General features: G+C 32.1%; 2 protein-coding genes and 1 long non-coding RNA gene across 4 annotated transcripts; 2 read left to right on the top strand and 1 right to left on the bottom strand.

Annotated features, from left to right (window-relative positions):
* The first annotated feature begins 1956 nt into the window (after positions 1–1956).
* LOC112791854 (paired amphipathic helix protein Sin3-like 4) lies at positions 1957–10974 on the top strand. Of its 2 annotated transcripts, none has more exons than XM_025834858.3 (26): positions 1957–2172; positions 2296–2352; positions 2479–2563; positions 2684–2759; positions 3080–3235; positions 3381–3567; positions 3803–3901; positions 4049–4213; positions 4294–4621; positions 4766–4902; positions 5058–5133; positions 5225–5254; positions 5384–5658; positions 5764–5918; positions 6080–6207; positions 6290–6544; positions 6639–7319; positions 7546–7616; positions 8388–9017; positions 9139–9239; positions 9332–9470; positions 9556–9708; positions 9833–9996; positions 10087–10192; positions 10301–10480; positions 10580–10974. In XM_025834858.3, exons 4-25 carry the CDS (start codon positions 2686–2688, stop codon positions 10454–10456), a joined length of 4266 nt encoding a protein of 1421 aa, XP_025690643.1. In that variant the 5' UTR covers positions 1957–2172; positions 2296–2352; positions 2479–2563; positions 2684–2685; the 3' UTR covers positions 10457–10480; positions 10580–10974. The 2 variants fall into 2 exon arrangements, with proteins under 2 accessions (XP_025690643.1, XP_025690644.1); XM_025834859.3 differs by having other exon boundaries at positions 1969–2145.
* Positions 10975–15769: 4795 nt separating this feature from the next.
* On the top strand, positions 15770–20166 carry LOC112791853 (pyruvate dehydrogenase E1 component subunit alpha, mitochondrial). Its single transcript, XM_025834857.3, has 8 exons — positions 15770–16831; positions 16933–17012; positions 17829–17906; positions 18550–18645; positions 18763–18834; positions 19389–19442; positions 19576–19641; positions 19817–20166. Exons 1-8 carry the CDS (start codon positions 16141–16143, stop codon positions 19859–19861), a joined length of 1182 nt encoding a protein of 393 aa, XP_025690642.1. The 5' UTR covers positions 15770–16140; the 3' UTR covers positions 19862–20166.
* Positions 20167–20854: 688 nt separating this feature from the next.
* On the bottom strand, positions 20855–24898 carry LOC112791852 (uncharacterized). Its single transcript, XR_003197291.3, has 2 exons — positions 24338–24898; positions 20855–24120 (listed from the first exon to the last, which is right to left on the bottom strand). It is a non-coding gene; the product is annotated as an uncharacterized lncRNA (long non-coding RNA).
* Positions 24899–25954: the final 1056 nt, after the last annotated feature.

The raw sequence follows: 25954 nt of genomic DNA, 5'->3' as shown, positions 1-25954 counted from the left end.
CCCAAAATTATTATCATATGGGTCTCATTATATTTTTTTATAAATAAATAAGAAATTATATTTGTATTATTCTTTTGTTATACTGTTAAGTTTAATTTATAGATTTTTTTAATTATTTTCAATATAAAAATTGAAAGTATAATATAAAGCATAATAAAAGCGATACATATAACATTATTCTAAATTAATTACTATTTATTTAGTTTTTAGTCTTTACAAAAATTGAGTCTTTTGCTAACAAAGATCTAAAGATACTAATTAAGGATACTACAATAGAAAGTTTTGATAACAATGTAAATTAAATGTTAGTCTTTTAAATTTTCTATATATTGAAAAAAAAACTTTTCTCTTTTATTTTCTTAACTAATGTGCTTAGACCTCCAGATATATTTTAAGAAAAGAAGAATTTAAGATTCTTAAACCATTTTTGCTTACAAGTTTAAAATAAGGGAAAAAAAAAGGAGAATTTGAATGATTAGTGTATATTTTTATAATTAATTTTTTAGAATACTAGAGATAAATAAATAAATAAATAATAATAAATGGTAATATAGTAATTTATTTATAATAAAATAATAATTTAAATTTAAATATCATAAAATCTTCTAATGTAAAGATACTTGAAAATTAAAAATTTCAAAAATTTATTAATTATTTTTAATACAAAAGTTGAATGTATACATTTGAAACATATATAAAATGGTATATAAAACATTCTTCTAAAATAATGATTGGTTTTTCAGTTTTTAGTCTTTATAAAAATTAGGCTTTTGCTAATAAGAAATCCAAAGATATAATTAATGATACTACAAATAAAATTAAAAAAAATGTAAAAATAAATTAAAGGTGAAAGTATAAAGTTCACATGTTACTAAAACAATTTTAAATGCTTTGGAACAAAAGTCTCGTAATAGAAGTGAATCACTAGTCACGTATAATTAAGTTTTTTTTTTTTTGGTGACTACGTATAATTAAGTTTGATTCAAGCAATGTTATTTATAGGAAAAAGACAAAAAAAAAATAAAGTTTAACCACTCAATTAAGACTGTTGTAAAAAGTTTATATACAATTATTTTTATGTAAAATTAATAATAAAAAATTGTCAAATAAATAAATAATTTTAAATAATTTGATTAAATTATAATATAATTATTTTTAAATATTAATTTTATATAAAGACAGTGTAATTTTCATTTTAAGGCAACTCATCAGTCATCCTCTTGAATCTCACGAGAATTTGATCCTCAATTTTTAAGTAAAACAATGGGTGCTAAAGTGACCTAAGTTTTTTTTTTTTTTCCCATAAACGTATTCAAGTATTTATTTATTTATTTTTTTAAAAAAAGCAACTAACGCAGCACAATCTAGCGGAGAAGAAAAATTCGGAATTGGTCCGAACCCTAATTTCTTAAAAAGTGTTAAAACCAATCCCCAATTCGAATCAAGCACTCCTCACAATCTTTCGTGCTAATTGACTAATATGCCCTTTATTATCCTCACCATCATGTAAACTTGAATCCCATGATGCCACTCACATGTATCTAATTCTGATTTTGATTAGCCCTAATCTCAATTTACCAAAAACATTAATTTAAAAAATGATAAGAATCAGTTAATTTTTTTACAATACGGGTTTATATAAAATAAAGATATAAAGATATAAAGATATATTATATAAATTTGAAGCATGGAAGATATATTGAAGTAGTAGTGATACATATAAATTTGAAATTTAAAAGATATAGATGTAGAAATTAATCTCCATGAAAAAGATTAGATAGAGTGAAAAACATTTACGATCAAATTTTCTTAATTCCTTGGTCCAATTACTTTTGTATGTCCTTTGCATTATTTTCATCATAATATAATATATGTGCTAATATATAATTATAATTATAATTATAATTATAATTATTATATTATTTTTATTTATACCCATGATATAAATACACATACACATATCACATTGTGAACTCTCTAATCTCAACCTTCACCCTCTCTAGTTTTTGTACATTTTTTTTCCTCTCTATTCCTTCTTCCTGTTCCTTTTTTTCTGCCAGAGAGAAAAAGAATTAGAAGAGAAGAAAGAAAATTCAATTTTTTGGTTTTTGTAGCTTCGGAAGTGATAACTTTGCTGCAACAGTGGTGTGTTTCTCTTTGGTACAATCAAAGGTTCTGATTGTGTTAAAATAATCACAGATGAAAAAACTGTTACACAAAGCTTCAATTTTTTTTCTTCGTTTTTGTTTTGTTTTGTTTTGTTTTTCACATATCTATCTGTTTTTCTTTGTGCAGAGAAAAGACTTTGGTGTGGAAGGGTACTCTGCAGTTCGTGCACTTCACAATCACTCTGTAATTTTTTTTTTTCGTTTTCATTTTTTCCTTTTTTATTTTATTTTATTATGTGCTGCAAATTCTGACCACGTTGCTTTACATTGAAGTAATGCAAATTATGCTTTTTGATTGTGTTTTTGTTAGGATTTGTTTGGCTCTTTGTTGTGGGTGGTGATCTGTTTGCAATTCGGGTCTGGAATTGCTGCTCGTGGTTTGATGACTCTTTGAGGTTAGATCTGCTTCTTGGTTGTTACTTTTGTGTTCAAATGTGCAAGTCCGGTTTCTGGGGATTCTTCTATTGTGTTCTAAGTTTGAAAGCGTGTGTTTGTTTCTTCTGATTTTTGTTTAGGGATGAAGAGGTCCAGAGATGATGTTTACATGAGTTCTCAGCTCAAACGACCTATGGTATCTTCTAGAGGAGAACCGTAAGTTCAATTTGCTTTCTGGCTTGTCTTGTTTCATGGCTTTCTTTTTTTTTCTTTTTTATTTTGGTGTGATGGGGTACATTTTTGCTTGATGAAGCGGTTGAATCTTAATTGTTTTTTGTTACAGAACTATTTAGTCTCTTCTGGAGGTTCAATTTTATTGCTTTAACTTTTAAGTCCCTTATGTTGATGTTTTGACTTAGTGTGATAAGATCAGATGTTTCTTTTACTAAAATGTGCTTGAATAGGGTTGATAATGTGCCGAAATCTTCTTGTTGATTTCTCAAATTGTCTAACTAAAGTTTTTTTTTGGACTGAAGCTCCGGGCAACCCCAGGTTACGATTGGTAATGCTGGTCAGAAACTGACCACAGATGATGCCTTACAATACCTGAAGGCCGTGAAGGATATGTTTCATGATAAGAAGGAAAAGTATGATGACTTTTTAGAAGTAATGAAAGATTTCAAGGCCCAAAGGTTTGATCATTTTGGACCTCATTATTACATCTTGCAGTTCCTCCAAGCTTTTCTTTTATGGACGTGGAAACATTCTGTATTATTAGGAGTAGAGATATTGGTTCTATTAGCAAAATTGATTTGTCTATCTTTTGTTCATACGTAGAATTGATACAGCGGGTGTCATAGCAAGAGTGAAGGAGCTCTTTAAAGGGCATAGAAATCTAATTTTAGGGTTTAATACCTTCTTGCCTAAGGGATATGAAATTACACTTCCGTTGGAGGATGAACAACCTCAGCAGAAGAAGCCTGTTGAATTTGTTGAAGCTATAAATTTTGTGGGCAAGATCAAGGTAAGTTTTTGTTGAATTTGACTGTAAGGCTTTCAAGTTGCATTTCTGCACAAGAAACCAAAAAAAAAAGGAGTTTTGGCCAATGATAGAGTTCAGGCTGCCAATCATATTGTTGGCATTGATATTGGTATTGTTAAACAATCAATTGTTGCATCTTGCTTAAGGCTCTTATACTTTTTGCAAATTCAACACAAAATGGACAGTTTTTAACTGTGATTGAATTTTTTTCATGCAGAGTCGGTTTCAAGGCGATGACCGTGTGTATAAGTCGTTTCTTGATATATTGAATATGTACAGAAAGGAAACCAAGACTATCTCTGAGGTTTACTTAGAGGTTTGTGTTGTATATGTCCGGTGTTGCCATCAGGCAAATTTGTATTGGCCTCTATTTCTCTCTCTTTTTTGTGGTTTGTTTTCTTGGAGTATTGATAGGTTATGAATTTAGATACTAATTTTAATCATATATTGGGTATTTACATAGGTTGCTGCACTTTTCCGTGACCATGAAGATCTTCTTGAGGAGTTTACTCATTTTCTTCCTGATAATTCAGTATCAGCTTCAACTCATTATACTTCTGCCCGAAATTCTATACTTCGTGATAAGAGCTCTGCAATGCCAACTATTAGACCAATGCATGTTGACAAGGTAATCTTTCAGCTTAATTGTGTGTCCCTTTGATTTTAGTTAATTATTAAGCAGCTAATATTTCCCTTTCTCTATGACAGAAAGAAAGGACCACGGCTTCTCATGGTGAACGTGATCTCAGCGTTGATCATCCTGATCAAGAACTTGATAAAAGTTTGGTGAGGGCTGATAAGGACCAGAAAAGGCGTGCTGAAAAGGAAAAGGACCGTCGAGAAGAGAGAGATAGGAGAGAAAGGGAAAGGGATGATAGAGATTATGATGTTGATTGTAATAGAGACAGTTTATCCCACAAGCGAAAATCTGGTCGTAGGACTGATGACTCTGGTGCTGAACCATTCCATGAAGAAGATGAAAATTTTGACCTGCGCCCTATGTCATCTACTTGTGAAGATAAAAGCTCTTTGAAAAGTGAGTTTGTTAATACTTTGATCATGGATGTATGTTCTAACATTTTCAGAATTTCTTTTACCCTGCGAAACATATGCTTTGAACTTCTTATATGCATGTTTTAAATGTTTGAAGTTAATAGACTCCAGTTTCTTATCATCACAGGTATGTGCAGTCAAGTCGTTGCTTTCCTTGAAAAAGTCAAGGAGAAATTACGAACTCCTGAGGTTTATCAAGAATTTTTGAAGTGTCTACATATATACAGCAGGGAAATAATTACCCGACAAGAATTGCAGTCATTGGTATGGTTGATAGATTTATATATATTGATTTTCTTAGCTACATTACTTGTTTTGTTGCCATATCCTGTCAATAGTTATTACTTATTAGTGAATCTGGTGCGAAGAAAGCTGAGGCTAGGATTATCTTGATCTGATGTCACTATTTGTTATTCCAGGTGGGTGATTTGCTGGGGAAATTTCCAGATCTTATGGAGGGATTTAATGAATTTTTGGCACAATGCGAGAAGAATGGTAATATTCAACCTATTATTTTTTCTTTTTCCTTGAATTCGTTTTTTTATTTTAAATTCTTTCTTCTCATTAATCAAGTTCTGTCATGCAGAAGGATTTCTTGCTGGCGTCATGAACAAAAGTATGTAACATGGTTATCTCCTTTCTGCTATCTTATAATAGATGCACCCCATTTATTATTGTTATTATAACTCAAATGACAATATTAGCTTCACCTTGTGGCTAAACTGTCTGATTGTTATATATCCAGAGTCCTTGCGGAATGAAGGACATGGATTGAAAGCATTGAAGGTAGAGGAGAGGGATAGAGATCGAGACCGTGATAAGGTTGAAGGGGTGAAAGAAAGGGATAGAGAGTGCCGAGAAAGGGACAAATCCACTGCAGCAGCTGCAAATAAAGATGTTTTCGTTCCTAAGATGTCTCCATATGCCACCAAGGATAAGTATTTGGCAAAACCTATAAATGAGCTAGACCTTTCTAATTGTGAACAATGCACTCCCAGTTACCGTCTTCTTCCAAAAAATGTATACTTGCTTTACCTATCTCGTCATTATTTTTCATGTCCTAATGGAATCTCTGTGATGCTCTTGCTGATTGTGTTCTTTATGTGTTACTTTTTGCTCCCACAGTACCCAATACAAATACCTAGCCAGAGAACAGAACTTGGTGCAGAAGTATTGAATGACCACTGGGTGTCTGTCACTTCAGGAAGTGAAGATTATTCCTTTAAACACATGCGAAAAAATCAGTTTGAAGATATTCTGTTTAGATGTGAAGATGACAGGTTAGAGCTTATCATTGATTTCTGTTTCCCCTTTGGAAACTAATTCTTTTAGTCATTTAATGCTGCAGCTATTTATTGTGCTTTTGACATAATTGGATTGATTCATGTATGCAATTTCTCTATTATCAATTGTTGCTGATTTTTTTAACTTATGCTGGCAGGTATGAACTTGATATGCTGATCGAGTCTGTAAATGTAGCAATCAAGCGAGTAGAAGAGCTCTTGGAAAAGATTAATACTAATATTATAAAGGGAGACAGTCCAATTCGAATTGAGGAACACTTCACAGGTTTGATCAATGGAATATCTTAAGGTATGAGCTAATTCTTGTTGTTTTTCCTATTCTAATATGATTTCTTTTGTTCTTTTAGCTTCAAATCTTAGATTGATTGAACGATTATATGGTGACCATGGGCTTGATGCAATGGATTGGCTAAGAAAGGATGCACCTCGCTTTTTGCCTGTCATATTAAACCGCTTGAGGCAGAAACATGTAGAATGTGTAAGGATGAGTGTTGCTTGTAAACCAGAGTGGGCTAAAGTACATGCTGCGAATCATCATAAATCACTTGATCACCGTAGCTTCTACTTTAAGCAGCAGGATAAGAAAAGCTTGAGTAATAAAGGTAATGAATGGGTTGTTTCACACTTAAAGAACATGCTATTGTTAAGTTACTTTTCTGCACTTCTGATTCCTTGCTATTGCTGTACATTCTACAGCCTTACTGACAGAAATCAAAGAAATTAGTGAGAAGAAATGGAAAGATGATGTTCTTCTTGCAATTGCTGCTGGAAATAGACGGCCTCTTCTTCCAAACTTGGAATTTGAGTATCCTGATCCAGAGATCCATGAAGATTTGTATCAGCTAATAAAATACTCCTGTGGAGAACTTTGTACAACTGAACAGATGGATGAAGTTTTAAAGATTTGGACTACTTTTTTAGAACCCATGCTTGGTGTTCCTTCTCGACCCCAGAGTTGTGAAGATACAGATGATATTGTTAAGGCTAAGAGCAATTCTTCTAGAAGTGGCACTTCAAATGATTCTAATGGTAATGATAGTCATGGTTTTGGTGCGACTCCTAATAATTTAAACACTAACGAAAACAGGGATGAGAGTATTCTGTTAGCACAGTCAAATTCTTTTAAAGAATGGTTAGCAAATGGGGATAGTGGAGTTAAAGAGAGTAGTCATCTTGATTCAGACCGCACTTCATACAAGATTGAAACTTTGGGCAGTAATACACAGCAGGGTAAAATACATATGATTGCATCCATCCCTGATGAAGTATCAAGAATCAATAAACAAGACCATCCGATTGAAAAGTTGGCGAGTGCTAATATCTCAGTGGCCTCTGGAATGGAGCAAAATGGAAGAACTAACATAGATAACACATCAGGTTTGTTACATGAATCAAGAATGAGGACACTGCAGTTCTATCTTAAATACTTTGTTGCATATTGGCATTAATAGGCATATTAATTTAGTGCTTGTTACATCTCTTATTGTCACATAATCATAATCATTTTCAGTCCTATCTCATTCCCATAGTTTTTACATTTACTATACCATTCATTTATTACTCTAATATCAATGGAATTCTGAGATATTTTTCCCCCTTAAAGGACTTACTTCACCTCCATCTGGTCCTGGTAATGTTTCTGGCGAGGGAGGGCTTGGCTTACCTCCATCAAAGGTACGGCTTAAGTCTTTCAACTTATTTCAGTTAATTTTCAAGTTAAGACGGTAACATGCAAATGATGCAATGGAATGAAAAATATATAGTGTGAATTATGTTAGAGGACAATGGATGCTTTTTGGAATGAGATTTTGTTTCATCTTTTACAGGCATTCTCCTGATTGTTGATTGACACCTTCATGTGAAACAAACTTTCAATTAATGTTAACTAACAGAGATCTGGAGCCTCATATTGCTTGATGTTACTTTTTTCCCCTTGCATTAGTAAAGATGATTTCCTGAAAAGCATATTGCCTCAAATCACCGATTCATGGATTTTATAGCATGTAGATGGTTTATCATTTGTATGATTATCTTTTGGCAACTTCAATCTTCATTTAATTTCCATTCTTTGATGTAAATGCTGTGCCATAAGTTGTTGGCTTTTCAAAAGACTAAAAAGCACTATATGATTTTTGCATTTGGGTTTAGAGGTCCATCTCACCATGCTGTTGATGCTACACATATACTTGCACATTTCTGTAAGTTTGAACTTTCATTTCATGATGCCAAGATACATGTTGAGCCTAAGTGCTAGCAATATGTATAGAAAGTATTAATTTGCTGGTTAAATTTTAGTGTGCCTGTCTCATTTAATAGTTGTTCCTCAACTTAGAAATAGATGAATAAATGTGTGGGCTTAATGTGCAACCCGAATAAACTTTTATACTGCACATTATTGCCAAAGTGACCAGATATTTTGTTTTCTGTCTTTTTATCATGACTTAGCCCGCTGATTCTACAAAACCTGTTACATCTTCAAATGGGGTTATTACTGAAGGCACCAAAGTTCACCGACCCAAAGATGAATCAGTTGGACACTTCAAAAGTGATAGAGAAGAGGGAGAATTATCTCCCAATGGAGACTTTGAAGAGGACAACTTTGCAGTTTATAGAGAAGCTGGTTTGGAGGGAGTGATTGAAGGGAAGGATAGTAGTACAAGCCGACAATACCAAAGTAGACATGGAGAAGAAGTTTGTGGTGAAGCCGGAGGAAGAAATGATCTTGATGATGAAGGCGAGGAAAGTCCTCATAGGTCGTCAGAGGACAGTGACCATGCTTTGGAAAATGGTGATGTTTCTGGTAGTGAGTCTGCTGATGGTGACGACTTTACACGAGAAGAAAAAGAGGGTAGGGATCAAGAACACAATAACAAGGCTGAGAGTGAAGGTGAAGCTGAAGAAATGGCTGATGGCAATGATGTTGAGGGAGATAGTTCCTTGGTACCAATTTCAGAACACTTTCTTCTCACGGCAAAGCCTCTGGCAAAATATGTCATGCCAGTGTTGCACGAAAAAGAACATTATAGAGTCTTTTATGGAAATGATTCCTTTTATGTGCTGTTTAGATTACATCAGGTACAACATTATCTACTAGTATTTACATATTTATATGCATGACCATGGTTGCTAATGTCCTGGAGGTTTTGTAGTTTATTATGCATTCTTATACTGCCTTTCCATTTTTCCAATTTTACAGAAATTGTACGAGAGGATTCGGTCGGCAAAGGTTAACTCGTCCTCTGATGAAAGGAAATGGGGGACTACAAATGATACTAGCTCTACTGAACAATATGGCAGGTGATTTGCCTGTGAAATCATAGTCTTTACATTCTGTTACAAATAGCATGATGCATATTTGTGCTAAACTGAGAGTGCGCTTTGTGCTACAGGTTCTTGAATTCTCTTTATGACTTCCTGGACGGTTCTTCTGATAATACGAAGTTTGAGGATGACTGTCGAGCTATTGTTGGAACTCAGTCATATGTTTTGTTCACAATAGACAAGCTAATATATAAACTTGTTAAACATGTAACAGCCATGAAATCCTCCTTTTCTCTATCTTATCTGTGCTATTTTAATTCTTTTGGATGCTGAATTTCTTCTTTCATTACAGCTTCAAGCTGTTGCAGATGATGAGATGGATAACAAGCTTCTTCAATTATATGCACATGAGAAATCAAGAAAACCTGAAAGATTTTTTGATACAGTCTATCATGACAATGCTCGCATTCTTCTTCACGATGACAATATATATCGAGTTGAATGTGTAAAAGTTCTTATCTTTCTGCTCCTCTTGGATCAGCTTTTGATTGTTTAACTTAGGATTGAGATATTTGAATATAAGGTTTTGCATGTTCTAAACCTTAGTTCCTTTTCATTGTCAACTGCAGTCACCTGCACCTACTCGTTTGTCTATTCAACTGATGGACTACGGGCGTGATAAGCCCGAAGTGACTGCTGTGTCAATTGACCCAAAATTTTCAGCATATCTGCACAATGACTTCCTAGCTGTTGTCCCTGACCAAAATAAGAAGTCTGGAATTTTCTTGAATAGGTATTTCACTAATCAGTATAATGCTGGTTCCATTTCATGCCTATGCTTAGGTAAACATTTGTAATTATTTTGTTTTAATATTTTTCGCAGGAATAAACGCAAATATGCCACTGTCGATGAATTTACCAGCCAGGCCATGGATGGAGTCGACGTTTTCAATGGCTTGGAGTGCAAGATAGCTTGCAGTTCGTCTAAGGTAGTTTGTAGGTCAGCGATGCATATATTTCGAGTTTCAAGTCGTTTTCAGTTACGTTTTCTGAATTCCATTCTTTGTCTTCTCCTTGAATACGTTGCGCGATGTTAGGTTTCATATGTTTTAGATACCGAAGACTTTTTAATACGAACAAGAAGCAGAAGGAGAACCTTGCATCATAACAATTCATTCCATGAAAAGGCCAAGCCTTCAGAGAAATGTTCAAGCAGAGCTCAACGGTATCACCAGTTGTTTACAATCACATGAGGGTAGCCATTTGAGCTGAATATGGTAATTTGATCATACTCCTTTTGCTGTTATATCAAATCTTAACCGCCACGCCAACCATTCAAAGACATCTCACACTCGTTGTTTTGTTTCCTTTTTAAGCATTTTTGGTCGTGCATCATCGGCAAAGGCGCCGGACGGGACCGAAATGACAGATCTCCCTCCAAGAGCAAAGGATGTATACTTTGTGATATTTAATTTCGTTGCAATGCTCACAGCAACCAAATAAGACTTTGCAGAGAAAGAAAGGGGAGGGATGAATGAAGCAGTGAGAGTTGTTGTATACTGTAACATTGGTGGTTGATGATTCACGATCATGTAAATATAGAGTTCTAATTTGTGATGTATCTAGGAGCCATTTTCTTTCCATTCATCCATATTTTTGTTATCTTGATAATAAAATTTTAGATAGTACTACCTTTCTTTTTCTTTCTTGTTTGAAGTTATTGATGTTTTTATGAAGTATTTGGTGGCTGCAACTGGCCTCCACATTCAAATTCGCAGTGCATGAACAAGAAGGTTAATATACCCCTTAACCCCATATTTCCTTTTCCGTATATATAACTTATCAAAAATATTTTGTTTAGTTGTGTTTGTATAACAAGAAGGTGCGGTTGACAAATATTCTATTTTGCTCACAATAACGTTGACAGCTGTTGTTGGGGCCCGAGTGGGTGACGCCAGTTGCAGTGGGTTTAGGTTGTTTAATTTGATTCTTTGCTTCTTTTGTTGTCTTTTATTACATAAATTATTTGGTTTAAATTAACACAATTTATGATAGTTAATTTTGTAATTATTTTTGCTATTAGAATTATCTTTGTTGTTTATAATTTTACTATTAATATTAACTTAATTATTTTAGACTTTAATTGAACACTATTGTATTTATATTTTATACAAATAAAATATAGATGTGAATAAAAAATTTAAGAATTAAATATAAGGTCATAATATGAATTATAATTTTGAATCTCATGGTTTAAATCGAGTTGATCTAAACTGGTCATTGAATCAGTTGCTCGTCCTAGTTCAATCTGAACAATCGTGAACCATGAAGAACTAAATTTCAAGATCTTGTGCTCAATAATTAGAGAGGGTTCCTAAACTATTGTAAAAGAAACTATTATTAGGATTTTTTATTTTAATAAATTAAATAAATGTAATAATTATCAAAATAAATAATTTAAAAAATTATTATTGAAATCCGTTCTTCTGTCTTATTTCGTTTACACGACATGTCGTTTACACTATAAACGTTTATAATGTAAATGGGATATATATATATATATATATATATATATATATATATATATATATATATATATATATATATATATATATATTTGTAAATATAAAAATATATTTTTTTAAAATAATAAAAAATATTAATAATATCAATATCAATAATCCAAATTTTTAGCATGCAATTAGTACTTAAAAAGATTGGTAGAAGAGATTAAAATTGATATATTTGATTAATTAATATTCAAAAAGAGTGCATAAAAAATTTTAGATTAAAATTTTTTTAATTTAAAATTTTTTATGCACTCTTTTTTGGTACTAATTGATCAAACGTATCCATTTTAATCTCTTCTACTAACATTTTTAAGTACTAATTGCATGCTAAAAATAGGAATTATTGATATTATTAATATTTTTTATTATTTTCAAAAAATATATTTTTATATTTATAAATATACGTTTATAAACGAGATATACAAGTGCCGCATTCACCTGTCTTCTCTCGTTTATGCCTCTACGGTGTAAACGAGATATGTGCAAAATTATCTCGTTTACGGGAAACAAATTTCGGTAATAATTTTTTAAATTATTTATTTGGGTAATCATTATATTTGTTTAATTTATTAAAATAAAAAAATCCCCTATTATTATGTATGGTTGGACCTTGTTCCATATGAATTAATTTTATATAGGAGGAAAGAAACTTTGCTTTTTTTTTCACGAGTTTTTGCCAATTATATGTACATGTACACAATTTAAATTACTTATAAACTATTTTTTTCATGTCATGAAAATTTATATTGATCACTCAAAAGTTATGATTTTGCATAAAAAAAAAAGTCATATTTTTGTCTCGTGTAATTTGGCAAAAAGGTTTAAAAGATGTTTGCATAACAGGTAAAAATACATTAAGAAATTCTTCATAGTAGAGTAAAGCTTTTTTTTATAATATTAATGAATGTATAAATTTTAAAATTATTATATAGATTTGTTAATCATCAAAGTATTCGAATCTGAAAATTTTATTAACTCTAAATTTTTAGGTGAAAACTAGTGCACTCCAGGTAAAGTAGGGAGTGCAGCACTCTTTAAAAGTTAATCTACTATCAAAAGTGATCAGGTAAATTAAATTTATTTATTATTGTTATTATTTTTTTGTCATGGGCTGAACAAACAAACTGGCACTAACAAAAAAAACTAATTCGTTCGTTTAACACAGGACTATCTTTACACCAGAAAAGTACTCAGAAAAATTTGATCGAATTTTTTCGTTACTCTGTTATTGTTGATGTGATGTTATCAAGCATTTTCACTGTTTTGTTTGCTAGCAGGTGCTTCCACTATTATTCTATTTAGCCATTTTGACGCTCTTAGACCAACCCTATTCCACTTCTACCATAAATGGATCTTCAAAACCCGAAAAATTGCTGTCATTGTTTGTCGCCGCTGCTGGTTGGCTAACTCCAAACGTAAAACTGATTCTGCAGAAGAACCCGGTCTCCATGAAGGCGCCATGATTCTCAGATGACGACGCAGTCAAAGCATAAAATACATGATAGTTACAACATGTCCATTATCTTTTATTTCAAATTATCCTCAACATGTACGTAATAGAATGAAAAATTAAAATACAATTATATTTAAACAATTATTTGTATTATTTTTTATTAATTTATTAAAAAAATAATTAAATTTTGAAGTTAGTTGATATAAAATATTACAGATATAAAACTAAGAAAATTTTTTATTTGTATAAGAATGAGCCTAATAAATAATTATTCTATTTAATATATAATTAAGAGTATTTCTTTCCTTGCCAATGAGTTATTCAAATGACATAGTCTCTATATTCACCTAAGAGTTGGTAAAAAAGATTACTTCTTTCTTTTATTAAGTTTTAAACATTAATTATTTATTTTAGATACAATATAGAAATAAATGAATATAATACTTATTAAGTAGACGTAGTTACGTAAAAAAATTTTATTGTCATAGTATTTGAACCAAAAAAAAGAAAGTATTATTTTAAGAAAAACTAATAATATATTTTTAATAATATTCTTAATACAAAATAATAAATTTTATATATTTTTTTAAAATAATATATATTAACTAAAATAATATAATTATCCCAAATAATATATTATAAATATAGTAAAATGACATATTTCAATAAAAAAATTATTAATAAAAAATTATATAAATTTTATTTTGCACAAAATAAAATTATTATATGTTTGTTTGCTTTTTACGTTATATATATGTTTTTTTAATTAAATTAATATAATACAAAATCTTTTATCATTCTATTCATATTTAATGTTTTAATTTTATTTTTCACAAAATAAAATTATATATATATATATATATATATATATATATATATATATATATAACACAAAATTTTTTTCATTATTTAATATTATAATTTTATTTCACATAAAACAAAATTTATTTAAATTTTAATATTATATACATAATATATATATAACACAAAATTTTTTTATCATTATGTTTATATTTAATATTATAATTTTATTTCACATAAAACAAAATTTATTTAAATTTTAATATTATATACATAATATATATTTAATATTATTTTTTTAAGATTCCAATATATCTTTTTTTTTAGATTTAGAACATGAATTTTCAACTTATTTTTTATGTATTATTTATTTTAATTATAAAGTCCAATAATTTTTTTTTATAAAAATGTTTTTTTAATATTTATATACTATTTTTTTATTTTGAACTTCAGCCCAATATTTGAGACTTACAAAAATAATTTAAAACTTATAAAAAAATAATTAACTTGATTAACAGGTTACTTTTTTAAATTCAGACCATTCAAATAAAATATAACAAATAAAGAGTTCAGATTTAACGAATTTATAAGGTGTGCAGCACTCTATACTTAACAAGAAGCGTTTAAAGATGAGCCAATTTTTTATTATATATTTTCTTTAAGATTTTAACTAACGTATGCTTTAAAAGAACATATTAAGTTACTAATTAAAGAAAATTTATAAAAAAAATATAAATTTAAGTCTTCAATGTATTTATTAAAGTAAATTAATTTAAAAATTATACTAATAGAGAACTTTTTTTTAATTACTCATCGAATGAATGCTAAATAATTGTTCTTTTATGATTATTTTAAAACTTAATTTAGTAAATTTTTTATTTTTACGAGTAGTTTATTAAAGTTGGTTTTTTTAAGTGAAAATTTGTGTGTATTAAAATTAAAATTCTTAACATAATTTCATATATTAATAAATTTTTAGATTTCTCTTTAATTAATTATTGATGCTAAATTTTATTCACAATAATTTTTTTCTCTATTTATGTGTATTAAGATTATTTTAAATTTTAAAATTATTTTATCAAATATTATTATTCTTACTTGTGTTTATAAAAAATCATTTGTAGTTTAATTTATCAAACAACTAAATTCTATACTTTTAAAAAAGGGTAAAGTACATTTTTTGTCCCTAAAGTTTGACAAAAATTTTAAAAATACCCCTAAGTTTTATTTTGTTTCAATTTTGTCCCAAAAATTGTTAATTTTTCAAAAAATTTAAGACCAATTCAATAACAATTTCATAAGAATAACTTTCAACAAAAACAAATCAAGCATAATTTTTATGCATTATTATTAGATTGGTCTTAAATTTTTTAAAAAATTAGCCTTCACGGTATATTTGATGCAAATCGATAATTTCTGGACAAAATTGAAACAAAATAAAATTTAAGAATATTTTTTAAAATTTTTATCAAATTTCAGAGATAAAAAATATATTTTACGCTTAAAAAAATATATTTTTAAAAATTAGTTTTCATAAATTATTTATAAAAAATACTAACGTTACTCCAAGTTAAACCCAAAACTAAAACTAAGGACACAAATTCAAACTTCGAAGTTCGAACAGACTTGTTATTTGAAAGAGGCATACCCCGTGTTGAGATTTCGAGTCTCTTACCATTTTACCCGTGAAAAAGGTACGCTAATGCGAATGTGTTTAAACTTTAAAGGCGGCGGCGAAAGGAGAAAGGAGAGAGAACAGAGAAGGGATCCCTTTAATTGGTCAAAAAAAATAAATATATTATTCTTCTTTACGACCAATATCAAAGTAAAAATAAAAAAAAAAGGAAAAATTAAAATTCCCTAAAACACCATTGGCCCATTCCACATTCACTCTTCCATTCGTGTAGCTTGCACTCCCTCCACTCTTTCACGGTTTCACCTAACATTAACAAAACCACGCAGCTGCAGCACCAACCACTTTTCTTCCTTCATTCTCATTCTTCCTAACACCAACACAAACAGAATCAACAACACAGAACGAAAACAAAAAAAAATATTATATTTCTTTTATTTTTATAATCTTGAATATTATTCATTTTCTTAACAGATCCAAATGGCTCTCTCGCGTTCCGGATCCAATCTCCTGAAACCGATCTCACCTTTCTTCTCCTGCGCCCCATCGATTCTCAGCCGTTCGATCTCTTCCTCCAATGATTCCATCACCGTCGAGACCTCAATCCCCTTCACCGCTCACAACTGCGAACCTCCGTCGCGCTCCGTCACCACCTCCGCCGCCGAGCTCCGCTCTTTCTTCCGCGACATGGCCCTCATGCGCCGAATGGAGATCGCCGCCGACAGCCTCTACAAGGCTAAGCTCATCCGCGGCTTCTGCCACCTTTACGACGGTCAGGAGGCTGTCGCCGTCGGAATGGAGGCCGCCATCACCAGGAAGGATTGCATCATCACCGCGTACCGCGACCACTGCACCTTCCTCAGCCGCGGTGGAAACCTAGTCGAGGTTTTCGCCGAGCTCATGGGACGCCGCGCCGGAATGTCCAACGGCAAGGGCGGATCCATGCACTTTTACCGCAAGGAAGGCGGATTCTACGGCGGCCACGGCATCGTCGGAGCTCAGGTTCCGCTCGGTTGCGGATTGGCGTTCGCACAGAAGTACTCGAAGGATGAGAATGTGACTTTTGCTATGTATGGTGATGGTGCTGCTAATCAGGGACAGTTGTTTGAGGCTCTTAACATTGCTGCGCTTTGGGATTTGCCTGCAATTTTGGTCTGCGAGAATAACCATTGTGAGTTTTGTATTGCTTATGCCGTTACGTTTCGAAAATTAGAATATCAAGAACATAATTAGGACTTGGTTTCTGTTTTTGTTTCCTGCGTGATGTGACAGATGGAATGGGAACTGCTGAGTGGAGAGCTGCAAAGAGTCCTGCTTATTACAAGCGTGGGGATTATGTTCCCGGATTGAAGGTGAGATTAAGAACTCCTGATTAGTGTTACTTCAATGTTGTCTATTTTAGAGTTTTGTTACTTATTATGCATTTGAAACTATTGCTATGTGCCTGTGTAATGTGTGGTTTACATTTTGTTCACCATGAAAAGATAATTGTGTATGTTGTTATTTCTACTAGAAGTATTTTCGTCATCTCTCCAAAGGTAAAACAGACAAGCTCTTTCATTGTGATGATGTATGCAACATTAGCATATTTGGAAAGGATTGTTGTGGAACCAGATCCTGTTTTGATTACGAAGGAAGGAAAGTTAGATAAATGCTTTACGTACTAATACCTTTGTGTAACTTGTGGTTGGATGAACACAGTCAGATAGTTTACAGAAGGTTTTCCCCCCTTCTTGTGTTATCTGCTCTGAAAGGATTTAGCCTATTTAGGCAAAGTGTTTCTGAAACCTTAATGATGTACTACGTCGTAGGTTTTGCTTGTATGCTTTTTGCTTAATTGAGTTTGCCATGGATGTGTAAGTTACAGTCTTTGATCGTATAGGCAGAAAGATTAAGTTTTATAAATCAGTGATACTCTTTATGGTCCACTGCTGCTTTTATTGAATTTCATTTCAAAATAAGAATCGAAAGAGATTCTGAGGGACTGACACTAACATGGTATACTAGAAAATTTTGTTATTCTTGTGTGGATGCATGTCTTTGGAGTATGCTTTTGCCTTGATGTCTAAGTATGTAGAACAATGGTTGCTATGTTTGATGCTCGTTTTTGGCTGGACATATACATTGTTGTTTTCCTTTACAGTGTTTCTGAAATAAACTTTGTACAGGTAGATGGCATGGATGCTTTTGCTGTGAAACAAGCATGCAAATTTGCAAAGGAGCATGCTTTAAAGAATGGACCAATTGTGAGTAATTTACATGCTATTATTTATGCGCCATTTAGTATTTAACAATTGATGCTATATTTATATATAAGTTTCTAGGTCATGTTAGGAATAGGATGGATCAACTGTGATAATCCAGTTATCGTCAGATTAATTCACGGCCACAAGAATGTTCTCTAGATATTCATTCATGTGCAAATACTTGATAGAGAATGTCAGAGCTGATGGGACCGCGGAATCAGCCAACAAAACTTGATTACTCATCAAACTAGATTAGGCCCTTAGAATTACGTAGATATTATAACATCCTTTATATTATGGGCAACTGGAAAGAGATCATGATTTGCTATTGTCTAGTATCTGACCAGAGTGACTTTGATCTTTGTCTATTTTTTAAAATGTACTTTGTGAAGGAAATTGCCGTACATTCAGGAAAAAAAAGGTTATCCTACTAGATAAAGGCTGTTCGAGTCCGATAGCATGACTTTTGTTTTTTCTCTAACCTATCGCACAGTTACATTGGTTGCCTAAGAAAGGATTTATTTATTTTATCTAAATAGATAAATCTTAAAACTGACTGGACTATATTTAGTTTGGCTAGACTTGTCAAAGTTTATTCTCCATAAGATTTTGGTTGATTTCTCTATTTGGTTATTCTATCCAGATTCTTGAAATGGACACATACAGGTATCATGGTCACTCCATGTCTGACCCTGGTAGCACATACCGTACACGTGATGAGATTAGTGGTGTTAGACAGGTATTCCAGTCACTAGTGTCAAATATCCTAACAAATCACATCAATACAGTGTATCCTAAACAAAATAATTAATATTGACGAGTTTGTTAATTTTTTTCCTTGCTAATTTGATTACAGGAGCGTGATCCAATTGAGAGAATAAGAAAGTTGTTGCTGTCTCATGAGATTTCTACTGAGACAGAGCTAAAGGTGAGTGAATGAACATTTGATTCATGCCTTCATGGTTGATCATATAATTGTGAAATTTATATTTAAGTTTGTCTGGGACCAATTTTTTCTTGGTGTTTCATTTCGTCTCTTCTTTAATAGTTAAAATACTTTCAAGTTCTGAATGGATATTATGCGCAACTAGATATGAAAAACTCAATGTCTTAGTTTATACGACTCGGGTTGTCCTTCTCGTGAGTTATCTATTTTGTCTTGCTTATAATACTTATTTAGTGTCGTCGTCTTTGACTCCTGACCTCATAAGTTACTACCAATCATTCTATTATGTAGTTATCGTTCGACTGAAAAGACTACCAATCATTATTTTTTTCAATGCATTGCATGAAAGTCACCTTTGACTATGGCAAAGACTTTGAACTGTGTATATATATAAGTTCCACACTTTTTCTGTCCATGGATTGATTGGATTCTAATATTCTATCAATCCTGCTTATTCCTCTATTGTTTAGATATATATTATTTTGTTGAAACATCAGAATTTATTGATGACGATATTATATGTTTTCTTCTTTCAGGACATCGAGAAGGAGGTCAGAAAAGAAGTTGACAACGCCATTTCAAAAGCAAAGGTTAAAATCATAGCTTAATTATTGATTCTTCTCATAATATTTTTGGTATCGCATGTATTTGCATCTCCTGTTGCGGCTGTTTTTAATATGGTTTAAAATCTTATAATTTCTTGTGTTCATTTATGATTTCCAGGAGAGTGAGATGCCAGATCCATCTGAACTATTTACTAATGTGTACGTTAAGGGTTTTGGTGTTGAGGTAATGATGATTTCATCTAGTCCTGACTCCTTGTTCTAGTTATTAAAAATTTAAAATACATGAAAAAGAGATTCAGATCCTGTTATATTCATGCAATTAATACTCACCACCAATGTTACTTGGTACATGGTGTGCTTGACTCAAATCTTATGGTTGGCAATATTCTGAACTGCAGGCATATGGTGCTGATAGGAAAGAACTTAGAGCTACTCTGCCCTAAAGAATCTTTGTTTCAATATTTTGTTTCCTTGGTTCCGTGCTGATCAAAATTGCAGCGAATAAAAAAAATCTACCGCAGAGGATTGTTTCTCTGCCTATTGGTTTAGTTTTTACTAATTGTATATGAAATTGATTCTTGGGTAGCAATGACGGCGGAAATCAATTCATTTTGTCTTATAATTTTGGAGGAGCTGATACCTACCCTTATAATGCATGCATGCAACTAGGTGCCCTGCAAATTTTGGGAGTTCATTGTTCGCAACTTACATGAATCTTACATCCACAATTGGTGGCAAGATTTCGCCATTACTTTTTTCCCGTTTTACTAGATTGTTTTGCAATTGAAACCATTTTTTGGGTTTTCAGAATTGTTTGTTTCGATTATTTTCAAACATACATTCATGCTTGTGGTTTCCGTTATGAACTATTGACGCATATGCCTTTAGGGTGAATGTTAGGTGATGGTATTTTTAGCCGAAAAATGGGAGAAAAATGAGTTGTTGATTAGTAAGGAGAAATATTGGTCATCTAGAATCATTCAAGAGGATATGTTTGTAATGAAAATCAAAATAGGACATTAGCGTAATTTTGATGTTGAAATGATTTATTAGTGTGTTTTACCTTAGAATTTATGTATTTTATGCTAATGCTTCGGTGCTTCCTTACTTTCAATTGAGGGAAAAATAAAAACAGAAATCAACTGAATAGCTTGGTTAAAAATATATTTTTCCTTTTATTTGATGATTAAACTTTATTCAGTTGTAGTTGGTAAGCATTGTGTGATGTTGCATGGGGTAGGAGGTTTTCTGGTTTAAATTGATTGATTTTTTTTTTGGTGACTAATTGATTGATTTGATTTGATAAATTTTGACAAAATAAAATTATAATATATTAAAATCAAATGAATAAAATATAAAAACTTATCTGATTTGTTTATTAAATATTATATAAATAAAAGTCATACAGATTAGATATAAACTAGGCAAGTGTTAGATGAGTGTAATGTTTAAAATGTATTCGATATGTAGATAGGACAACTCAATAAAATATACATATCTCATAGAAATTAAGTAATTAAAAAACCAATAGTAAATAAAAAAAATTAAGAATAAATACCCAATCCAATCTGTGCTTTCTTTCAAAAGACTACTCGAATTTTAACAAATTATATCGTACTTTATAATACCAAAGTTGTTCAAAGAAGGTGAATTTGCATGGATTGATCAAGTGAAGCCAAATTAAAATTCGGGAGGAGCAGCTGTTGACATTCTACATTTTATTATTTTATAAATACTATTTAGTAGTCCTTTTCAGCTTTAGTCTACGCCTTTAGAGGTGTTACTGTCAGGGACTTATTCATGCCAGCTGAATGCATGAACCACATCATCACTTTGATTAAACAAATAATGTAACGGCCGCTGGGCAAATTCTTATTCTTACTAATAATGAGTCCCAAGTAGAGTAACGTAATTGCGCAAGGCAGTAATAATGAAGTACTAAACCATCTTGGTATTTTCACTATTTTGTAACCATAATTGAATCACCTCCTTGCTCCGTCACTACCAAGCATAATCATTCTTGTTTTTTGCTTTAGTACTAGTTTCCACTAATTATGTCCCCTTCTTAGCTGCCACTTATTATTAATTTATTATTATTAGTAATTAGTATTAGTATTAGCTAAGAATGGGAGGTTGCTTGGAGATATGGCAAGTGATGCTATTAGGCTATAAGCGCAAGTGGATCTCGTTTGTTGGGTTCACTGCAAAAGCTACAATGCACCAAGCACAATGACTTCTCAGTTCTCACCGTTCCTTGTATTCAGGAAAGAGGATTAGTAAAGTTGAAGGCCAGTTTTAGGCCTATTATATTTTGGGCCTACTAGCCGTGCTGGGAAGGGTGTCATTGTGACGTGCAAAGCCCAACTTGATAACCGAACTAAATATGTTCGAAAATTTGATCCAATCCAAACCTGATATCATATTTGTGTTTTTTTTTTAGATTGGATCCGAGTTGATCTGCAAATTCACATCCTCAAATAAGAGGCAAGCCTAGAGCATACGTAAAACTAAGACGCAAAGATAAACATATTAAAAAAATCAAGTTTTTAGAGAGAGAGAAAAATTTAACAAGTATTCATGATAAATATCTCACAATAGTTTTTATTTTGAAACTCTAAGTTCTAACAAGGATGAAGGTCTCTATATATATAAGTTTACAGATAAGTCAAAAATCTGCACAACCTATAAAAATTGAACATGTGGTAGATAAGAAGGAATCTTATCTCCTGCCACATCATTACATAAGGACAAACAACTTTAAACAAACTATTAGGATCTAGACACGTGGAGGATAAGAATAACAACTCCATTACTTAGACACTCAAAACTAGAACTTTAGTAATGGGCCTATGCTCCAAACTTAGTGATGGACTCATGTTCCGAAATATCATCTATGTGTTCCATATGTAGAGCAAATATGGTCACATCTTCTTGATGAAAATAGTAATCACCAAGTCGTTCATAAGCAGTTAACGGCTCTTCAGTGCCATCATCAATTCATGCATCCACGTGTGTTGGGTTAGATAAAAGTGGATAAACTCTTGCATCTGCTTCTTCCTCATAATTGTAAGCACTTTGAGAAAGTGGTGGATTATCCCATGGGTTTGAGTCTTGAGCGAGTGATGGGGTTGGAAAAGAGATGGATCCAGTAAGAAAATTAGTCTATAATTGCCTTAACTCTTCTTGTATTATTCTGGTCATTCTCGAGGAACTAGAACCATCTTCTTCTTGACAGAGAGAAAGTCCTTCAATAATTCCTGAGAGCGTATAGATATCAAGGTTATTACAAAAAGTAAGATGTTTGGCAAAATTGTTGAGACAAATTTTTTCATCCATGGGCCGCATCTTTGAGTACCCTACTATGTTGATGTTGCATCTTGTATAGAGGGCTTTTTGCTTGTAATGGAACTATCTCCTTAGGACAAAAGAGCAATAGAATTTCTGCTTCTTTTTATGAGGGACATTTCATATTCCATGAGTTTTCAATGCATTGTAAAGTTTTCCTCGCCATGTTGGGATAGGGGCAAACATGGTAAGAAGTTGTTCAAGGAATGACACCGATAATTGCCTATCACAAAGCAGGTGATACATGACAAGAGCGAAAATAACTATGACACAGTCATATTGAGCAGAGAGTACCCATATGAACCATAACATTTCTTCTGGAATTGATCCCTTGATGATGGGGATGATGCAGTAGAAAAAATCGATATCAAAATATCGGTTCTTATCTGTGTAACAAGGAGGAGTTTGTATAACCAGTAAAACAGACATTGTTGGGCTAGGGTTTTCACTTCAATAGGATTTGTTGGCTTGGCTGAAAAAGGAAAGGGATCTGCTGGTCTCTTATAAAAATGATGGTCTTGAGCACCTGTCAACAAAACAAGTCCAACAGCTCTTGGGCATTGTGAACTATATCCTTGACTTTATTCCAGATGTGACTATGCACATAAATCAGCTATCAAGGATGCTAAAAAAGTAACCCCCACCTTGGGTCCTAAACAAACAGTATCTATCAAGCACTTAAAAGAGGTAGCTCAAAACCCTCTCCATTAAAAATCTCTAGTAAATGACAACGCATTCTACAAATTGATGCTAGCGATAATTATTGGGGAGCTGTTCTACTTTAAGAGATCAATGGAACAAGACACTACTGTGCACATGCCAATGGACAATTCAAAAAATCAGAAAATATTACCATGCCACATACAAAGAGATTCTTGCAGTCAAAAGAGGGATAGAGAAATTCAGTTTTCATCTGAGTCCTTATCACTTTATCGTGAAAATGGACAATACATCATTTTTATCAATGTTGGATGTCCAGATTCACAACACTTAAAATGGAAAGATTGATTTTCTCACTATAAATTTACAGTTAAGCATATCAAGGAAAATCACAATATAATAGCTTATTATCTCTCTCATCCTAATAAAGAACCTCCATAAAAAATTCTCCATCTTTTAACAATGAACACCATCAATCCACCAACATTTTCTCTTCCAGATTGTCCTCAAGACCATTATTTTTATAAGAGACCAGCAGAGCCCTTTCCTTTCCAACACTAGAAAATCCCATGGATATGATCAGCCTCATGGAAGATTGTTAAATTTCTCTCCCTCTCTGAAAACTTTATCTTTGCGTCTTAGTTTCACGTATGCTCTAGACTTGCCTCTTATTTGAGGGTCCTGCCTATCAGAAAAACTATAAAAAAAAAGTAGAGTAAGAATCTGAATTATTAGCACAATAGAGAATAACTAGAAATTTTGATACTAGATAGTAGTACCAAATTTAAACTACACATTAGAAAAGAAAGAGGATTTTCTAATAATATCTAAATATTTTTAAAATAAAATTAATACAAGAAATGCATAACTGAAGAAATTCTCAGAACACAAAAATGTTAGATATTAGACAGAACTCAACAGAACTAGAAGTGATGCAAAACAACGACCACAAGCAGAACAACGACAAGTAAGCGAGGAGACGAGAAAGCTTGCAACAAGGATGCGAGGAGGCGAGCGTCGAGCGGTGTGACGAGGAGGTGAGCGATGAGAACAGAGACGACAAGGCAAGGATGGACGAGGCAAAGAGGAACAACGGTGAAGTAGCACACGAGGAAGAGAGGAGTGATAGGGCCAATAACACACAGAAAAATCGGTCAAACGCAAAGGGCCAGTGATGAAAAGTGCCTAGCGTGGCGGCGCAGAGCATTGACGCGGTGATTGGTTGTCTGAGAAGAAGGAGTCTGGGAGAGGGGGTGAGAGGGAGGCTCTGGCGCCGAAAGAGGAGAAGAAGATTTTTAGGTTTAGATTTGTGAAAGTTAAGTATATATATTATTTATTATTATTGGTTGTGAATCTGCGGATATAAATATAGCATCCGCAATCTGATTTTATTAGAGTGCGGATCGCATTATATCTACAAATTACGGATCAAATACAGATAAATACCACAAATACGCAGATCTTATCCAATTCATGTTCACTTCTAAAACTAGATGGATATGAAATGAAATGAGTATACTTACTTGCGTATCTTTGTAACATACTTGTAGTAACAGGCGAATAGTAATAGACTTTAATTGTTATGTAACGTCATTGTATAATTCTTTTAAATGATATCTAATTAAATGTTGTTATGTAAAAGTTAATTAGCAGAATCTAATTATATTGACATAAATAATGTCTAGAAAAATCAAATTTTGAGACATACAAGCACATAAAAGATTGATAATATTTGGTATAGACTCGATGAAGAATAAGAATAATAAAGGTTCATACACCTAAAATGGGTTCTCATTTTATATACCATTTGAGGTAAGCAATGAGTTGCAATTCTTCTAGAGATAGAGCAGGTGGTGGATGGCGATGTTTATTTAGCTTTAGCATGTGAAAGGGGTGTTAGTTGTTAATTGAGTAGCTTAAGAGCATTGGATGCCAAGTAAACAAAGCAACCCAAGGGAAAATGTGTATGTATGCAATAATGCATGTTCTAAAATGATTAGGACATAATTTTGGTTGTGTATGATGAATTGATAATTGATAAAGACTTAAGGTTGAAATCTTTTTTTTTAGACCTGAGGTTGAAACCATAAGTCAAGTCTACCATAGCAAACTTCATCACCATGCTGGGCTTTGGGCCCATTTATGCACTGGCACAACCGTCGTTTGAAGTAAAATGAGACACGGTTCAATTTCTGCATGGTCAACTCAAATGTGTCTGTGTGTGTCCCATGTAATATTGTAATGTTACTAGGTCCATGTTACTATGTTAGTTGAACCAATGATGTTGGGAGGGATCCACACGAGACCAATATTTTTAATTTTTTAGTGAAATAAAACGAAGAGTTAACTAAAATGACTTCAAATGTAAATTAAATACAAAAAATTATTAATTACCTAACATTTTTTATAAGGTAATAATATTTTCAACGTTTAAAATTTGAAAGCTAATTGATTTTTTCGATCTTATTTACTAATAAGAAATTTTGAGAAATAAAATCATTTTCTCCTTTTATTTTCTTTAGCTGTCTAGC

The sequence above is a fragment of the Arachis hypogaea genome, chromosome 13 (assembly GCF_003086295.3).
Source record: "Arachis hypogaea cultivar Tifrunner chromosome 13, arahy.Tifrunner.gnm2.J5K5, whole genome shotgun sequence".
Lineage (NCBI taxonomy): Eukaryota > Viridiplantae > Streptophyta > Magnoliopsida > Fabales > Fabaceae > Arachis > Arachis hypogaea.
Note: the sequence above shows the minus strand (reverse complement) of the source record. Positions and strands in the feature narration are given on the sequence as shown.

Excerpts from the sequence above, each read along its gene's own strand:
- LOC112791854 (XM_025834858.3), top strand. The coding sequence starts at position 2,686 with ATGAAGAGGTCCAGAGATGATGTTTACATGAGTTCTCAGCTCAAACGA. Across the intron at positions 5,919-6,079 it reads TTTAGATGTGAAGATGACAG|GTATGAACTTGATATGCTGA; the intron begins GTTAGAGCTTAT and ends TTATGCTGGCAG. Across the intron at positions 7,617-8,387 it reads TTGGCTTACCTCCATCAAAG|CCCGCTGATTCTACAAAACC; the intron begins GTACGGCTTAAG and ends ATCATGACTTAG.
- LOC112791853 (XM_025834857.3), top strand. The coding sequence starts at position 16,141 with ATGGCTCTCTCGCGTTCCGGATCCAATCTCCTGAAACCGATCTCACCT. Across the intron at positions 16,832-16,932 it reads GGTCTGCGAGAATAACCATT|ATGGAATGGGAACTGCTGAG; the intron begins GTGAGTTTTGTA and ends GTGATGTGACAG. Across the intron at positions 17,907-18,549 it reads CTTTAAAGAATGGACCAATT|ATTCTTGAAATGGACACATA; the intron begins GTGAGTAATTTA and ends TATTCTATCCAG.